This window comes from Euleptes europaea, chromosome 1 (assembly GCF_029931775.1).
Source record: "Euleptes europaea isolate rEulEur1 chromosome 1, rEulEur1.hap1, whole genome shotgun sequence".
In the NCBI taxonomy this organism is placed as follows: Eukaryota; Metazoa; Chordata; class Lepidosauria; order Squamata; family Sphaerodactylidae; genus Euleptes; species Euleptes europaea.
The window spans coordinates 90,004,269-90,022,841 of record NC_079312.1 but is presented as its reverse complement, the minus strand read 5'-3'; the positions used below and the strand labels follow the sequence as shown (position 1 = coordinate 90,022,841).

At 45.5% G+C, this 18,573-nt stretch overlaps 1 protein-coding gene across 5 annotated transcripts in view; it reads right to left on the bottom strand.

The window, feature by feature from the left end:
- Nucleotides 1-17,881, bottom strand: part of FAM13B (family with sequence similarity 13 member B) — an 81,494-nt gene extending 63,613 nt beyond the window's left edge. For 4 of the 5 annotated variants that reach the window (XM_056867355.1, XM_056867356.1, XM_056867358.1 and 1 more), the window contains exons 1-2: nt 17,783-17,881; nt 5,103-5,208 (exon numbers count right to left, since the gene is read on the bottom strand). In XM_056867355.1, coding sequence (XP_056723333.1) covers nt 5,103-5,120 — 18 coding nt within the window. In that variant the 5' untranslated portion in view covers nt 5,121-5,208; nt 17,783-17,881. Of the gene's footprint in view, nt 1-5,041; nt 5,209-17,782 lie in introns of all 5 variants that reach the window. The other variant, XM_056867357.1, reaches the window with a different exon arrangement.
- Between the last annotated feature and the right edge of the window lie 692 nt (nt 17,882-18,573).

The window sequence follows — 18,573 nt, the reverse complement described above, 5'->3', positions numbered from 1 at the left end:
AGATTACAGTGGCTCCCTTCCATCTAAGTTTCCTCAGCATTTTGGGAATTAGAGGTAGTGGGGGAAAGTGTCCTGGAGGTATCTGTCTACTCTGATGCTACAACCTGGAATCTGGAGAAGAATCTGCAAAGATGGAGGTTGTTGTCTGAGGCAGAGGTGCATTGTCAGTTAAAATCTTGAGGAACACTTACTCCTTGAATGACCAGTCATTGTTATCCACATCATCAACTCAGCCAATCCACCTGAACCTCTGTAAGGTCTATGGAGGCCCTGAAGTCTTGGTGACTCATGGCTTCCGTGATGGACCCCCATCATGAAGTGTGCATCAAAAATGTGTTCAGATATCTTACATCCACTATTGTCCACTAGTCCCCATTCTTTTGGGGGACCATGAAGAATACTGACTATACCCCTGATGATCTGTTGCAAGAGAAAACATGTTCAATAGTACCAGTATTCTTGCGGTGATACAGGACTCCTACAGTTCACAGGTGTTTTTCTTTCTTTTTAGAACTTCAGGTCTGTAGGAATTGTTTGGGGGGGAGGGGGATAGTGTTTGAACTCTATGAAGTAACCCAGTGGACCATGTGCCAAATCTATTGTCCCATGTAGGGTAAATTCCATTGCTGGTGGAATTGAGCTAACCCCCCATCCCACTTGGGGGAGGATGGCATCAGGCTTTTCTCTGCTGGGGGCTGTACCCATTATCGGGATTGCATGGCTGGGGCTGGTTGCCCTTGGCCTGGTTGTAATCTTATCGGGGCTCCTGGTAATTTCTAAAGTGTGCAAGAGTATGTTGGCTGCAAAAGGAGTGAAATGTGTGAGGTCTGTCATCCTTTTTATAAGATCTGGGAATGGCTTTCTCTTTATCCCGATTCAGTCTAAAACAGAAAGGATGTGAGCATCAGTTTAGAATGATAGTCTGCTTGCCACATACAGAGCCACAGATTTCAGTACATTGCCACTCAAGATACTATTGATCTGGAAGAAAAGCATAGTGTTTCTAGGATCACATCTGCTATGAAGGTAACAGCTTTAAGCAGCCTGTCAGCTCCCTCTCTGGTCTTATTTGAAGCAATTTATTTGCCCACACAATAGAGGCTCCATTGACTAGAGAGGAAGTGGCCAAGGTCCTAATGGCCATGGCCGAGCCTCATGTGATTTTCTGAGAGCACAATCTGACGTACGAGCCAGTTGGTCATGTAGGGATGCTTCGCTGTTCTTAGTGACTCTGTGTGTGTGCGCGTGAGTGCCATCAAGTCACAGTTGACTTATGGCGATCCCGTAGAGTTTCCAAGGCAAGAGACATTTGGAGGTAGTTTGTTGTTGCCTGCCTCCGCATCACAACCCTGGTAGTCCTTGGAGGTTGCCTGTCCAAATTTTAACCAGGGCCAACCCTGCCTAGCTCCTGAGAACTGATGAGATCAAGCTAGCCTGGGGCTATCCCGGTCAGGGCTCTAACTAACTAGGCCCCCTAATAAGAGGGCCACTACCAGGCCATCTACTAATGGAACCAATAAAGAATTCATCAGTTGGATTAGGTAAAGAGCAATATCTTTGTCTATTTTAGGATTCTGCTTAACAGAATGAGGATTAGCCCACACTTCCTTCATTTGGTGTTCAAAGGATTCAGGAAAGTGTCCCGCCCTCTCCATTCCTGGTAGCCTTGGAAAGAGCTCTTTGGTTCCGCCTTAGGGTTTTTTTTCACCCTCTTCCCCACAGTCAGTGGGTTCTAATGGATCTAGAGCCACTACTGATTTGGCTAGCAGCCCCTGATAGTCTTCCTAGTTAAAGAGGCACTTGGGCTACTCCGAGACTATTATCTCTTCCCTTTCTGAGACTTCTCCTTTATCTGAAGAGGTCACTGAGCCATGTGAGGCAGAGCCCAATTCCCTCTCCTGATGGAGAAAATGCACACTGTGGAATTGTCTTCCAGTCTGCATTTGTGGGCAAAGACCAATAGTATGAATCCCTTCCCCATTCTTCAAATTCATCTGCCTCCTCTTCTAAGACATATATGAAGGAGACCTAGTTTGGGAACAAGAACAATTTGTTTTTCTGCCTCTACAAGTGGGAGAGGTTTGTTCCTTTTCTAAAAGTTTAAACCCCTCTAGCATCACTTGTTTAAGCCAGCTAGAGACTTCCACAGGGCAGCCTGCAAAGGTGATGGAGTAGTTGGGGTTTACCCACCCCTCCTGTACTATGCTCCACTACAAGTCTCTGTTTTTCCCATTACTCTGATATACACTGGGTGGCTAGAGCCAGATGCCTGCCATCTACAGTGGCTGAGAGGTTTCCCACCAAAACCCTTTGTTGACAAAATGGCATTCTCCTGCTCCTGGCTGTGCAGTTTCCAAATTATTCTGGGTCTCAGTGACTGTGTGCTTTTGCGGAGCTCAACTAGTCCAGCTTTGTGGGGGAACAGTCCCTGTCTCCCAAGTTGAGAAAGAACAGGGGTCCTCATCCTCTGTGCAGAGAACACTATCTGAAGTTTCAACATCTCCCTGTACTTCTATTGCCTCTGCAATGCCTCAAAGGGAGGAAGAGAGAGGAAGGAGGAGGAAACAGGGAGAAACAAGTGAAGAAAGGCACAGAGGAAAGGAAGGTAAATAGGCAAAAGATAAGGAAGGAAAAGGTTGTAAGCTGTAGAGGTCCAGGTCTCAGAGTTCCTACTAAAAGCCTGCTCTCCCTAGTAAGGCAGGAAAGGAAACAAACTGAATCAATGGGTGACTCCACCCAGGAGACAGGAAGTTCAAGTTTTGGTCCTGCCTCCTTGATGGACAGATGGTAATCATCCGTCCCAAGATGCCCTCCCCCTCAGAGTGAGAACTTGCCTATCACAACAAGCAGAAATATTTTCAATGGAGTCAGTCCACATATTCAACTGCAAACTATTAATTATTCACTAATTAAATAATGTGAAACCAAGTTATGTGCATACTTATGCGAACATGCCTCAAGATGTTACAATTTCATGCAAGCATGCATGTGTAAATTAGTGCATGTATCTTCAGAGGAGTAGATGTAGGTTCTTCAACTGCGGGGTAGAGCTTCAACCCCAATCCCTTTGTCATTGCTCCTCAACAAACACACATGTAGCCTCACACAAAGCCAGGGCTCCCAGCTTTTAGGGCACGCTGTCCACTTTATTTTTGTTTGTTTTCTTGTTCATCCACTCTTAGTATTTGTTCAACCTTTTAAAAAGCTCTTTTGCTGTTTAGTTAAACTTTGAAATCTGCTCCAATAGGAAGACGGTTTTATTACTGACACCCAAGCCAGCCAACCATACTGTGTGCTGCTCAGCTCCAAGAGAGAGAAGTTCCTTCTTAACTAAACACATGGGCCAAGAGATCAATGCTATGCAAATACTGTTTGTATTACAAACTAGTAAAACAGGTTCAAGCCTTCAACCAGTCTTCACAGAGGAAGGATGGGTGTCAGATATGTGAAAAGTGCATTTCCATAGCAGCCTTGCCATTGAAATGCTATACCCTTATATTAACTTCCCAATTTTGAGATCACTTATCCAAGTTAAGCAACAAAGACTGCAATCCTAAAAGTAGTTTCCTGGGAATAAGCCCCAGTGAATGAAATGGGACCTACTAAGTAGTATATATCAGTACTACAACTTATTCCATTTCCATACTTCATGAAACCCTGTTTCCCAGATTTCTATAGCATTATGATGTAAATGCATATGAATGTAAGGTTCACATCTTCCTATCTAAGTCTTACAGTGTCCACCATCAACTTCATAAGCGCCATTGAAAACTATGCAATTGTCGAGTATCATGTGCATTTATTTGATATTCTCCTACATTTTTTTGCAAATGTATTTTGAAATGATTTATTCTTGATTATGCTGTTGTCTGTATTTTTACAAAGAACCACTAGACAGAAAATATTGAATACGATAAACATTTTGTGCTCTTATACTACTTTGAACATTTAATGACCAGTATGCAAGATTACCATTACAACTCACCTCTAGAATTCAGAAAATAAACAGCATGTTATGGGGGGTGGGGGGAGATTCAACAGCAAATACCACTAATAACTGCTCTGAAGACAGCTTAATTATGACCAATAAATTGCATGTGATTGTGAAGACCAATTGTTTTACTGCAAGAAATCTGATACAGCACTGAAGTACTGAACTAGTTACTAATGTTGTCTCTAACCCTAGCAAACTATGGCCAAATAAAAAGATTCTCCAGAATTTTATCCAGAGAGTTCAAGAGGTAACCTTGGAATGACTCGCTGTCCTATCACGTCAGCGTTTTTGCACTGCACAATGTAATAACTAAACAAGAGACATTCCATATGAAGTTGAAATCAGCGGTATATATTCTATCACTCCACTGAGCAAAGTCTGACGCCCCGCCTAAGAAGCCTTCCTCCAACAAACAACCACTTAACTTAGAGGAAGGCTGGAACTTCATCCAGCATGAGTTAGGCTACATGCCACAATCTCCTTGACCCTGCATGTTAAACATCCAGCGAAGTAGGCCCTATCCTGTAGGCTTAGGAAACCCTGCATTCAAAATTGTTTTTCAGTTACGTGGCATACTTGATGACAAAATTAGAGAAAAATGCAGAAGGGGCTGGGAAGGAGCACAACAGCCAGAGGCCTGTTGCTAAACTGACAGCAGGTACCGTCCTAGAGGCTATATCATCTGATTCAGACTTATGCTTCTGTAGATTGCCTCAGTACCACAAATAGTTTACAAATAGTTTACATTAAACTGGATTTGTGTCAAACACATCTAACTTATTTATTTTCAAATTGTAGCTCCATTAGGATGAATGTGACCCCTTCTAGAACAGAAAATGTTTTTTTAAGCATGGGAAGGTTAAAAACAACATTATGAATCATTACAGTGAGATTACAGACATAGGAATTGGGGTAAGGGGGAAATTAAAGTTGTGTATAAAACTGAATTCATACTCATAGCTCTTGAAGGTTAATATTAAATTACTTCAAAATAAGCGCTCAAGTAATTTATTAGAAGAAAAAATGTTAACAGCTGAGAAAACCTACCTCAGAGCACTTAAACACCTATGTTTATAAAATATTTTCTACGCCAGCTACCCTTACTGACCAAGCATTCTTTTGTCATTTATGGTTGCTTGAGGTTATGGCAGAAGATCAGCCTGTAGTTCCTCATTGAAGAAGAGCAGAATTCGATCAGTACCTCAACTGTTAATCTGAAAAATATATACACAAAAAAAGAGATTTAAACAATTTAAACTTAGCAAACATCAAAAGAATCTTCAGGACCAAGTTTGAAAACAGTGATGTTGTCAAAACCATTTTGAGTTAAACCCTATATACCACCACCTTCCTATTGTAGCCCCACTGAGTAGCAAAAAGGCCATGCCAGGGCTTGAAGGACCCACATGGTCCTAAAGCCATATGGGTGGTGGCAATGAAGGAGGAGAGTTTTAATCTACCTTTTTATTAAGACTTCAGATGTTTTCTGCAAACTGGGAGATTTCCTCAAGCTTGCAGAGAAATCCCTCCAACCTGCCTGCGTCTTCATTGTATAATTTTTTCTATCTACACTCTATGACCAAGTTCAAAATTAGATCTATGATATGCAATGGAAAGCATGTACACAGAATATACTGAGTCCAGCAATTACATCTTTGGGATATTATCTTGCAATGAGTGGAGAACGTACATCATACAACCAGCTCTCTATGATCCTATCACCAACTGCTTTATTGTTTCATAATGTGTAATTATCCATATTATATGTTGCAGAACAAATAGTTAATATTGAAAGGAAAAGAATCATAGTTAGATTGTTAAATTGGTACTTTGTTCCTCCTTTATAAAATTTCTGGGGCAACAGATAAAGTAGTAGAAAATTAAACCAGGAATTCTAATCTATGGATTAGATCTAGTGGACAACTTCACAAAATCACTTAGTTCCCCCTCTTCTGTCCAGCACAAATTACTAGTGGAAGAGAAAGCAATTTTGCCCAATTGCCTTTCCTTATCACAGCTATGTACTAAGGTGTATTTTATTCACAACAGTCCCCCAACTAGAGGTACTGGACAGAAAATTTTACAGTACTTTTTTACATGAAAAATGTTCAATTTCTAAAAATGCATTGCTTTAACAGAAATGAGTGGATGCCATTACTAATTCAAAATCAGGCAAGAGTAGAAGTTTTGAAGTTGTAATTAATGTTTTTCAGGTGATTATCCCCACAAAACATGACAGAATGTACATGTATGGTTTATTTATTAGAAAATGGAAGGGAAGAATAAAACTAAAAATGAACATACCGTATATACCTGGGTATAAGCCGACCCGAGTATAAACCGAGGTGCCTAATTTCACCCCAAAAATGGGGAAAAATTAGGCACCTGCGTATAAGCCGAGGGTGGGAAATGCACCCCCTATCCCCCCACAGGCTTACCTGACTGGGCTCCAGGCGCGCAGGCAAGCGGTGGCGGCGGCGGCCCCTCCCTGCGCGCAGGAGGCCCATCAGCTGGCAGGCGGCAGCGCGCTGGGAGAGGGCCCGGCAGGCGAATTACCATATTGACCAGAGTATAAGCCGAGGTGAGTTTTTTAAGCCAAAAATCATGGCTAAAAAATCGGCTCATACTCGAGTATATACGGTATCCAAATTCAAAAAAGATCACTTGATCTGGAACTAACAAGCAACATACCGTATTTTTCGCTCCATAAGACGCACTTTTTTCCTCCTCAAATGTGAGGGGAAATGTCTGTGCGTCTTACGGAGCGAATGTGCGCACAGAGCCGGCTGGGCGCGCTGGAATGACGTGAGCCGGCTCTGTGCGCCCCGCCCGCCTCCCAGCTGGCCGTCGGGGCGAGGAAAGCCGGCTCGTGTCATTCCAGCGCACCCAGCCAGTTCTGTGAGCCCCGCCTGCCTCCCAGCTGGCAGGCGGGCGGGGCGCACAGAGTCGGCTCACGTCGTTCCAGTAAGACGCGCACGCGCCCCGCCGGCTCTCCCCGCCCCGCCAGCCTGCCAGCTGGCCGTCGGGGCGGGGAAAGCCGGCTCGCGCTGGAACGACCTCTTTTCAGGACAAAGAGCATGTTGCTGGAGCAAAGTGAATGTCGTGAAATATCCATTCCACCTAATCCTCCTGTGAGTTTATGATACACCAAGCACACACACCAGAATTCAACTTTAAATGAAAGTGTATTTTGACTGTAAATATACTTCATTTACTAGCAATCAGATTACTCAAGTACTGACAGAATTACTGTAAGCTTACACAAACTGCTTACACAGGTTTCTTACAGCTAAACTTTTGTTAGATACTATATAAACTTGAATATTTATTTATTTTATTTACTTGATTTATATCCCACTTTTATTCCCAACGGTAATGTAAAGAGGCTTAACAACAGCCTCCTTTGCTCCATCTTATCCTCGCAACACAGTCTGGTTGATCACAGAGTTTGTAACTAGCCTAAGGTCATCCAGCAAGCTTCTATGTCAGAGAGGAAATTCAAACCTCAGTCTCCCAGACCCTATTCATACACTCTAGCCATTATAACCATGCTGGCTCTCCTACATGCTGAGTTTCCTACATGCAAATGAAGAACCAGCACTATAGAAGTAGTAGCAGGCTATGTTCTCAATGTATCTATTTGATAACATTTGCATCTACTCTTTCCTCTAAGAAACCCAGGATGATGCACTACGTGTAATATAATACACTTGATACTGGGTGTCAGGGCCCAGCAAGTGAACACAAGCTTTGGAATCCATTTCCTGGGTCCAGGAGAATCCACTCTGAATCTCACCGACTTTATCCAAATAAAACCAAACTGGGATAGGAGAACCCTAGAATCACTGGAGGCATACCGCAGATATAGCAGTCATCCAAACTGCATTCCTTCCCTGCTTACTTTCCCCTAATGGCTGCCATTCACTCCTACAGGAAGAAAGAAAAAGTAAAAGCACTTCACTTGGGGTATTATACCACAGGTGCAAAATCTTTACTCATAAAGTTCACTATCCCAGAGTTCACTGAGAAAGATCCAAAGGGGGAGGGGGGGGAAGTCCAACAATATAAGGCCCTCCCTCACTTGACACCATCATAATGGGCATTTCACTATCATAAACAAGGGCCAGTTCATTGACAGCAACCTGTAAAAAGACAGTCACAAAATCTGCAGCCTTGACATGCTCACACAAAGGTGCTGTTTGTGTCAGAGCGGCCATGTTTTGCATTACCACAGTGTCCTTTTCAGACCTGTCACATACACAGTCCCCATGTGGAGGCACTAGCTCATATGAACACTGTTTCTATATAGCCATAACCATGGTAGCAATCACATGTATTCACAAGATGTTCATATGGGATTCAACATATGTAACCTGAACTTTCTACTGATTTGACTACACAATGAAACCTGAACTAGGACTGTGAAGATATGGGCTAGGCCTATTATCCATGCCTTCCACTGAGTTCCATGGGGCAAAGTACATGGACTGCAACCAGAAAGCCTGCGTGGATCAGAGAATGGTACCCCACCATCTAGCATTCCCAGGAGCTTCAGAAGTGAGGTGATGGGACTTCGCACATCACATCCACCCAAAAATAAGGGTGTGAGGTAAGCACATTGCCCAGGGCACTTACATCACATCCAGGTTTTTGGATGGATGTGATGTCAATGCAATGTCATTTTCTCCCCCAGACTTTCTTCCACTAGGTCCATGGAGCAAGAGTGGGAAAGCAGGCCCACCAGCAAGAGCCCTCCCACCATAAGCAGGCAAATAGTAATCCTACTACTACCTCAGGCAATAGGGCCACTAGAGGCAAAATTCAGAGGAATAAATTTCAGCTAAGAGAGGAAAAAAAGTAGACTTCAGCACTTCTTAATCATTACCTTCTTGGTTACAAGCATACCATTTCATTCCTATCTGATTCCTAACATCTCAACATTATTTAAGAAATGGTTATTCCGTGTTGCGAAACAGTTAATTATATTGACAATGATGTACCTGGGCACGAATAAGTACCTGGCTACCACAAGAGAGAATAAAGTCAATAACACATCATAATGTTATAAACAAATTGTATTAGCAAGAAAATTAGAACACCTGTGCAGCAGTGCCCTGACCTGGATAGCCCAGGCTACCCTGATCTCGTCAGATCTCAGAAGCTAAGCAGGGTTGGGCCCTGGCTAGTATTTGGATGAGAGACCTCCAAGGAATACCAAGGTCGTGACGCGGAGGCAGGCAATGGCAAACCCCCTCTGTTAGTTAGTCTCTTGCCATGAAAACCCCACCAGGGGTCGACGTATGCCAGATGTGACTTGAAAAACAACAGTATGCACCTGTATTCTAAAAAGGGAACACATTACCGTATATACTCGCGTATAAGACGAGTTTTTCAGCCCCAAAAATGGGCTGAAAAAGCCGGCCTCGGCTTATACGCGGGTCAATACGGGGAGAGGGAGGGAGGAGGGAGGAGGGAGGAGGGAGGGGGGAAACTTACCGCCGTCGCCGCCGGGCCCGTGCCGCTTCCTGCCGCCGGGAGCGGCCTGGGGCAGCCTCCTGCAGCCGCAGGAAGGCTGCCCCGGCCCCCCGGCCCCCGCCGCCATTTTTCCCGGGCGGGAGGGGCCTTGGGCAGCCTCCTGCAACCGCAGGATGGCTGCCCAGGACCCCACCGCCCCCACCGCCATTTTTTTCGGGCGGGAGGGGCCTTGGGCAGCCATCCTGCAGCCGCAGGAAGGCTGCCCCGGCCCTTCCCGCCCCCATTTTTCCCGGGCGGGAGGGGCCTTGGGCAGCCTTCCTGCAGCCGCAGGAAGGCTGCCCCGGCCCTTCCCGCCCCTGCCGCCATTTTTCCCGGGCGGGAGGGGCCTTGGACAGCCATCCTGCAGCCGCAGGAAGGCTGCCCCGGCCCTTCCCGTCCCCGCCGCCATTTTTCCCGGGCGGGAGGGGCCTTGGGCAGCCTCCTGCAGCCGCAGGAAGGCTGCCCCGGCCCTTCCCGCCCCTGCCGCCATTTTTCCCGGGCGGGAGGGGCCTTGGGCAGCCATCCTGCGGCTGCAGGATGGCTGCCCAAGGCCCCCCTGCCTCCGCCGCCATTTTTTTTGGGCGGGAGGGGCCTTGGGCAGCCTCCTGCAGCCGCAGGATGGCTGCCCAAGGCCCCCCTGCCTCCGCCGCCATTTTTTTGGGCGGGAGGGGCCTTGGGCAGCCTCCTGCAGCCGCAGGAAGGCTGCCCAAGGCCCCCCCCCGCCCCCGCCGCCATTTTTTTTGGGCGGGAGGGGCCTTGGGCAGCCTCCTGCAGCCGCAGGAAGGCTGCCCAAGGCCCCCCCCGCCCCCGCCGCCATTTTTTTTGGGCGGGAGGGGCCTTGGGCAGCCTCCTGCAGCCGCAGGATGGCTGCCCAAGGCCCCCCTGCCTCCGCCGCCATTTTTTTGGGCGGGAGGGGCCTTGGGCAGCCTCCTGCAGCCGCAGGAAGGCTGCTCCGGGTCCCCCTGGGCCTCGCCGCCGCTTCCTCCCGCCGGGAGCGGCCTGGGGCAGCCTCCTGCAGCCGCAGGAAGGCTGCCCAGGCCCCCCCGGGCTGCACCGCCGCCGGACCCTCGCCGCTGGAGAGCCCTGTCAGGTAAGCCTGCGGGGGGGGGAGGGGTTATAAGCCGACCCTCGGCTTATACCCGGGTGCCTAATTTTTCCCCATTTTTGGGGAGAAATTAGGCGGGTCGGCTTATACATGGGTATATACGGTATTTTTCAGATGGCAGTTTCTCTCTTTTATCTTCCCCTCAACCACCTCTGTTAGTCTCTTGCCATGAAAACGCCAAAAGGGGTCGCCCATAAGTCGGCTGCGACTTGAAGGCACTTTACACACACAATAAAGGCAAATAGTAGCTGCCAAACTGTAGTTTTTCAACTGCTTATTTCTTCCATGTCAGCTGAACAGAAACACATATACATAACTGAATCTAGCTCACCCCCTAAAGAAAACCTGAATCGACCTATGTACATATATTCCATCTCATAAGCAAAGGGGGGGAGAATGTCTGAGCACATATGATTACTTAGGTTACCGGAAGTCAGTTTGTACAACAATGTTTGTTAATGAACATTCAAACAAATGGGCAGAAACTGGTAATTGTCTGGACTACAGACAATTATCATTGTCCCAGTTCTAGTTAGAAGTTCTACATGGAAGATGTATGCAATACTGGGAAGGAGGGAAAGTCTATGTAAACATAACTAGCAGCAGCCAAATTCATAATCATTAATTTTAACCCTCCTCCTTTATATTGCCCCTATACTAATTAAGTAATGCCAAAAGTAGTAATAAAATGCATGGGCAATATTTGAAGCAGTATGTCAAAAGCAGTCTGTCAAAGAAGAGCAGGCTGCAGGACCATAACCTAATCATTACACCTCCCAATCGTTGTAAGGCTTTATTTCTAAAAATACTTACCCTGCTAATCACAGGAAGTTTAATCATGTTTTCAAACAGCCAAAAATATTTCTTATATTTTAAGAGCTCCCCCTGCAGCTCACAGTTCTGCCCATGCATGGGAAATGTCTAATATCAGGACCACAAATTTAATGCTACCTGTATCACTGCTGCTCACTGTTTGCATGCAGAGAAAAGTTTGTCATTCTATTCTACCTTCCAGTAAATGTAAAAATTCTTCCTAAGAATCTACCGGTATACCATACAATCCACTGAAAAGAAAGATCAACTGACATGTGAATTGTCTCAAAGTTAAATAAACTGAGAATCTTCATAAAATACAAATTTATTAAAGCAAGCCATAAAAATCTAATATCCTTACTATAACCACACTGACAAATACATGCATTACAATTATATTTCTCAATGGATATAGAGAATTGCATTTAAGGTGGAAAACATACCAGTTATAACACACTTCAGGATGAAGCGCAACTCTTTTAAAAACATCTCAATGTAGTAATCTACACTCAGGACACATAACTACACTACCTTTAAAATTTAGTATAATATTTACAATACACTTTGTCAACACAAATCGCAAAATTCTCAAGGGAAAAACAATGGGTTGAACCCAGTGCAAAAACGGCAGATCTTTCCCACTTCCCCCTCTCCCAGCAGTCATTTCCGACCTCCAGGAAGTTTATTTCCGGAGTCATAGAACCCATGTGGAGTAACAGCCATGTATGTCTGAAGGCTGCAGTAGGGAAGGGGGCAAAATTGCTTTCTTCCTCTTCTGTCAGTGGAGTTCCATTGATATAAGAGGCAGAAGGGAAATTTCCTCCCCTTCTTCCTCTCCACTACAGCCACCTGGCACGCATGGCTATGTCTTGCAACCATGGGAATAAGCTTTACCCAGGGTTGGAAATAGACAAGGGGGGAGAGAGCGATCCACAACTATCAGTGGCTTTTGTTGAGAGATCTCTGCATCCAACTCAATGGGAGGAATATTACTCATTTACAAAAAGTAGGCAAGTTTTACTTTTGTTTAATAGTTTTTTAAACATGATCTTCTACCTCTTAATTATTAGTCAAAAGAAACATTATCACATTTTAATACTTTGTTCTAGCTATTAAAACGTTTAAGAATTTGTAAGGGTGACATTTTTCCTTACCGTATATACTCGCGTATAAGCCGAGTTTTTCAGCCCAAAAAAAGAGCTGAAAAAAGCCAACTCAGCTTATACGCGGGTCAATACGGTAGGCGAGGGGAGGGGGGAGGAGGGAGGAGGGATAGAGGGAGGGGGAACTTACCGCCGCTGCCGCCGCCATCCCGCACGCCTTCTCTGCGGCCTGGGAGAGGCCTGCAGGGCCTGCCGCCTCCCCCGCCGCCCCCCCCCCGCGCCTTTTTTGCGACCTGGGAGAGGCCTGCAGGGCCTGCCTGAGTGCAGGCAGGCCCTGCCGCGCCCCCCCCCGCGCCTTCTCTGCGGCCTGGGAGAGGCCTGCAGGGCCTGCCTGCGCTCAGGCAGGGCCCCGCTGCCGCCTCCGGCCTGCGTGCCTTCCCTGCCGCCACCTCCAGCTGATCAGCGGGCCTCGTCCTCCCGGTGAGTAAGGGGTTCAGGGGCTCTTCTCCCTCCCCCCTAGGGTGGCGCTGGGGTCAGGGTGGGTGTGGAGGGCCCGGGAGGGGGTGGCACTGGGGTCGGGGTGGGTCTGGAGGGCCCGGGAGGCCGGGCGGGAGGGCGACCTGGGGCAGGGGCATTGTGTAAGCCGACCCTCGGCTTATACACGGGTGCCTAATTTTTCCCCATTTTGGGGGTAAAATTAGGCACCTCGGCTTATACGCGGGTCGGCTTATACATGAGTATATACGGTAGAATATGAAATTATTTTAATGGTCATATTTACACCTTTCTCACTGCATGTAAGCATTCATTCTCACATACTGGAGGAAACTGTCCGGCCAACTTTAAATCTTTTACTGTTTTAAAAGTCAGGACAAATCCAAACAATTGTTCACTTTTTTAATCTAAATTTTTCTTTATCTCTCCACATTACTGATGGAAAAGTGGTTTTTTATATCCCAATTTTCTCTACCTTTAAGGAGTCTCAATGCAGCTTACAATCACCTTCCCTTCCCTACAGCAGACACCTTGTGAGGAAGGCAGCTGAGAGAGTTCAGAGAGAACTATGACTGGCCCAAGGTCACCCAGCAGGCTTCATGCGGAGGAGTGGGGAAACAAACCCGGTTCACTAGATCATAGTCTGCTGCTCATGTGGAGGAGTGGGGAAATCAAACCTGGTTATCCAGATTAAAGTTCACCACTCTTAACCACCACACCTCACTGGCTGGAGAAAAATTGATTTGCTTTATAACTTCTAGCATGCCTTAGAATTAGTGCTAACTTCTGAAGATGAATGTCAAATAAATCTGCAAAAGTGGCGAAACCTTTTTTCCTGACCAGATCACCACTGGAAAGTTCCCAGTTACAATGGGCTCTATCTCTCACAGAATCACCCCTTCCTGCATCAGACCACCATACATGTTGCTGCCCCTTCAATTTCCACAAAGCAAAGTTTCTAGAAGCAGCTTTCCATCCAGTCTCAACTTACAGAAGAGGGGGATGAAGTGGGAAAATTCTACAGTTAGCTGTATTAACTGTTCCCTTCCTCTCTACTCAAAGGATGATGCCCAAGTATTCAGTGCTTTGTGTCATAATGATTTACCACCACTTCATCAAGCAACTACAAGCCTTAAGTGCTATCCTCATCATATGAATTTAGTACCTTGCTACATAATGCACAGATATATAAATTCTGTGTGACAAAGATGTCTCATTTCCATTACTAAATATACTGATATGTTAAGGAAACAGACGCAAAAAACCTGTGCTACTTGAACAGAGGCTTCTTCTAGCATTTAGTTCATTATTATAGGGTTAAAAGAACAAACTAAGTTTTGCAGCCTTGGGACCCTAACTGGGAGAAACGATAATGAGCAGCCTGAGAAGAAATTAAGAATTAGGACTGTATAAGAAAACAGCAGCCCAGCTGGGAAGCAAGAGCCAAAAGACCAAGCAAGCCTTTACAAAACTCTGGGTATTCAAGGCCAAGGAAAATCAGTAGCATGCTGGCCGGGGAATCCATCCACCAATGAAGCTTCAAGCAACAATACTACAGAAGTTTGGACTACAGGAAATGTGAAGGGGTCAGGGACTGTGGGTGCTTCTAAAAATTAGCAAGAAAAAATACATTCACTCTGTATTGCTGATTCACTCTATATTGCTGAGTGTCAGAAAAAAGAAAGATGAAGGCTGTGGATTTGCTTGCTGATAAACAGAAAAGACAAACTATGTTGCTGAGTAAAATAAAACAGGAAAAAATAAATACTAGCATTATTCTCACATAGCAATAAAGCACAATGTCATTATGGAGGAAAGGATTTTTAAAAATAGGGTCACTACTCCCTCTCTCCCCCGGTTCAGTTTGGAAATCAATTGCTATCACAAGCCATAATTTGTCATTTCACTGAACCATGGTTTATTCTTTCCTTCAAACCATGATTTAGTCTGGTTCAAAGACACTGGTTTGTGATTTCTTGTTAATAACACCACTTTGCTGTACCTAAACCAATTATACTTCTGGTCTGCTTTGTTACACAAAACAGGCTTTCTATTTCTCTGCTTTAGGTTATGGAGCACTGTCATTTGAATGACAACTAGGCCCTACTCCTAGATAAACCTATCATAAATTAGAGAGGCAGGCAAAAACCAACATTCAGTATTTATCTGGTCTCATATGACTCACAGCAACATCAGACACAAAAGATTATCACTTGATACTTCAAACTTCACCTCTCCTTTAACAAACTTAATCTTCAACCTTCTACACCACTCTACAGAACACCTTAAACGTGTATTTTTGAAGATGGGGGTTTAAAGTGTTAAAGCATTTTAAGTATGGATAATCGAGTCTCTCATATATGTAAATGTTATTATGGAGTATATATATTTTATACAGAGATTGTACATATTATTATATAATATAGAGAAATGTATACCAGTAGAATAAAAGTGTGTTATTACTATCAAGGATCTTATTTTTGTAAAATATTTTATTTTGTAACATTATTGTGCACTTTTTCCCTTTTGCTGTTCTAAAGCATTTGAAATAATCACAGTAACTTACGTGGTTTTATAGCACGTTTTGTTTCTAAAGACCTGCCTACTACAAAGAACCCATTTCAGTTTAGAAAATATCAATTCTTCTTGTCCTTTGACTACATCAACAGTTCTGTGGTATTTGGCCTTTACAATCTCATTTCAGCATCGCAAACTCTGTCTTCATGTTACTATTATTTATTAGTCTCCCTTTATTTTTAAAAACAGACCAATTGTATTAAATTCAGATATAATTTAAAACCAGCTTATTTTTTTTAAGGAGAATATAGCTGACATTGTGTTTTTTAAAAGTGTTAATTTCTATCCTCCCTAAAAAAGGATTGCTATTTCATTACAAATAGCATTAATAAGGTCCTAGGGTGTGACAGAGATCTGGGCTTGGATGTGCGAAACTTATGTTGGATGAGATCTTGAGTAGGCCACTGTAGGCAGCACCACAAATTATATGGCAGGCACAACTGCTGAGTATTATGGCGACAGTTCCTGCAAGAAACACTAGAACTGTGGACAACATTCCTGCATCACTGAACACCCAGGCTCATTTGTCTGGGAAACAGAAATATGAAGACACAGGCAAGTCACCCAAACTTTCTACCACCTGTCTAACAGCACTGTACCCTCACTGGTTAGGTTTGCAATGGTGTGAAACTGTGCTATTCCACTTATAAACTTTAAAATGAACTTATAAAGTAGCATCTTTATGTACAACAGTGAGTTTCTTGATGAAACACAGGATACAGAGGCAACATAATACTCATATTTACAATAAGTGTGGGGAGTACTTGCTTTTGCCCATTAAAAGCTTTCAACTTCTCACCCTCAGGGATCCCTTTCCACATTGAAATGTCTGCTGAGAAAATCTCTGCCCATGGACCACAGAAGCGCATGTTGCAGTGACTTCTGGGATCTGATGTAAAAAACACCATTTGTGTGGCTGCAGGGCCTCACTGTTGTCCCTTCGCAAACACCAAGTGAACCCTGAACAATTACTTCCCTGCAGCTGCTAATTGCAAAAGATAATCAATCGGTAATGGTGAGGAAACTTGCACTCCATTACTTGTCTCATCAGGACCTCGGCCCAAAAATTCCACAGGAAAATGTCTTCCTAAGAACACTTTTAAATAAGCTAACATAATTATTACATCTACATTGGGAAGTTTTCCAGAGATTCAGACTGCTAAGTGACAGAGGAGAAGACAGGAAAGCCTTTGCTTGTGACGTGATTTAGCTTAAGTTAGATAAAAGTATTTTGTTCTGCAGCAAATCTTTCTCCACTGCACCTGCCAACTGTATATGGCAATGACACCTGGTCTGAATTAGGTAGGTTCTTCTCCAAGAGCTTGCAGAGTAGATGCCCCCACAACTAAAATCTCCACTCTGCCAGGGAAGTTTGCTGGGTGACCTTGGACCTGTCACTCTTAGTCTAACCTTCCTCTCAGGGTGATCGTTGTGAAGATGAAATGGAGGACAAAAATGTTATAAGCTGCTTGGGTCCTCTTTGAGGAAAAAAGCAGGACACACTTTCTTCTCATTAAACAAAAAAGGCCCTCCTCAAAGATCCTTGATATGTCATTTCCCCCAAGAGCATGACTAGAGTAAGAGAAAACAAAGTTTACTGATTATTACCCTTTCAAAGAAATACCTGAACTCCCACTGTGGTAGACGGTATACTTATACTTTGATCAAAGTATACTTTGACCTGTTGTGGCATCTTATAAGATTAACAGGTTTGCTGAAGTGCAGCCTTTTCTGGGCAACACCTCACTTTTCAGATACATCCCTCTGACCAAGCAGTTCTCTTGTGGGGGCTTCACAGAACATAAAACTAAAATGGACCGTTCCCCCTCGACTACCTAAGCTTCCACCGCGAGCCCAGCACACAATCCTCACGCCTGCTCCAAAGATGTCCTTCCTTCGCCAAGCCTCTTACCCTGCTACGCCCTTCTGGGCATGCACGCCCAAGCCCACCGCCCCTTCCCAGCCTGGCGCATTCGCTGCTCGCACCCCCTCCTTAATGCCAAACCCTCCTCAAGTGCTGAGTTCGCCCCCCACTCACAGCCCTCCCTCCCCCCTCCCCCTCTGGCAAAAGGTTTTGTCTTCCTCGCAGGCCCCCTTCCCCTTCGCATTCCGCTCGCATCCATGACTGCCCCCCCTCCGGCCACTGCCCTGCCGCGCATGCGCCCTTCGCAGTTCCCTCACCGTTGCCGGGTGACTCGCTCCTCGGCCCTCAGTCTCAGCAGCAGGTTCCTCCGACTCTTTCCCTTCGGGGCCCCTGCTTCGCCGGGCCTCGCTTGGCTCCTCAGGGCTGGTCCTCCGGCGGCGACAGCCGAGGGTTGGGAGTGTTGAGCTGCCGTCCCGATCCCGGCCCCGCCCCTCGAGGCCAGATAAACACCACAATCTCCGGCGCGCGCGCGAGTGTCTATTACGGCGCGAGCTTCTCCAGCGACCGACTCCTCAACCGTAGTCGCTCGAAGCGGCAGGCTCGGAAGGGAAGTGACGCGGGCCTGACTGACAGCCGCGCTGCGCACATTGCCCCGCCTACCGACTTCATCTCCCTCGCGCCCTCCACAGGAGGTGACGTAGTAGACGGGGCGGGGCATCAAAGGAGCGAAGAGAGCTGTCGGCTAGGGTGGATGATCGCGGGAGGGTGGCGCATAAATAGACGCCGTGGAGTTTAAGGTTAGGGATGATAAGTGCAGGAAGGAAGGAAAATTCGTGAAGCAGCACTACGGGGATGCTTCCCCCTTCCTAAAAAAGGGCTTCAGTGTGCTCTGCCAGGCAGAAATACAACAGGTGATGACGAACACTTCACCTGTTGGATTTTTGGAGGGTCGTCAGCTGTTAGGTGCATTAGCATTTACTACTGTATGCTCCATAATTAATCCAGAACAACTACTGATACCTAGTACTGTATTTGCAATGGTTAACAAGGATTGAATAATGCACTTTGTCCACAAGCAAGGATGGTGAAACGGAATGTATCCTCAGGC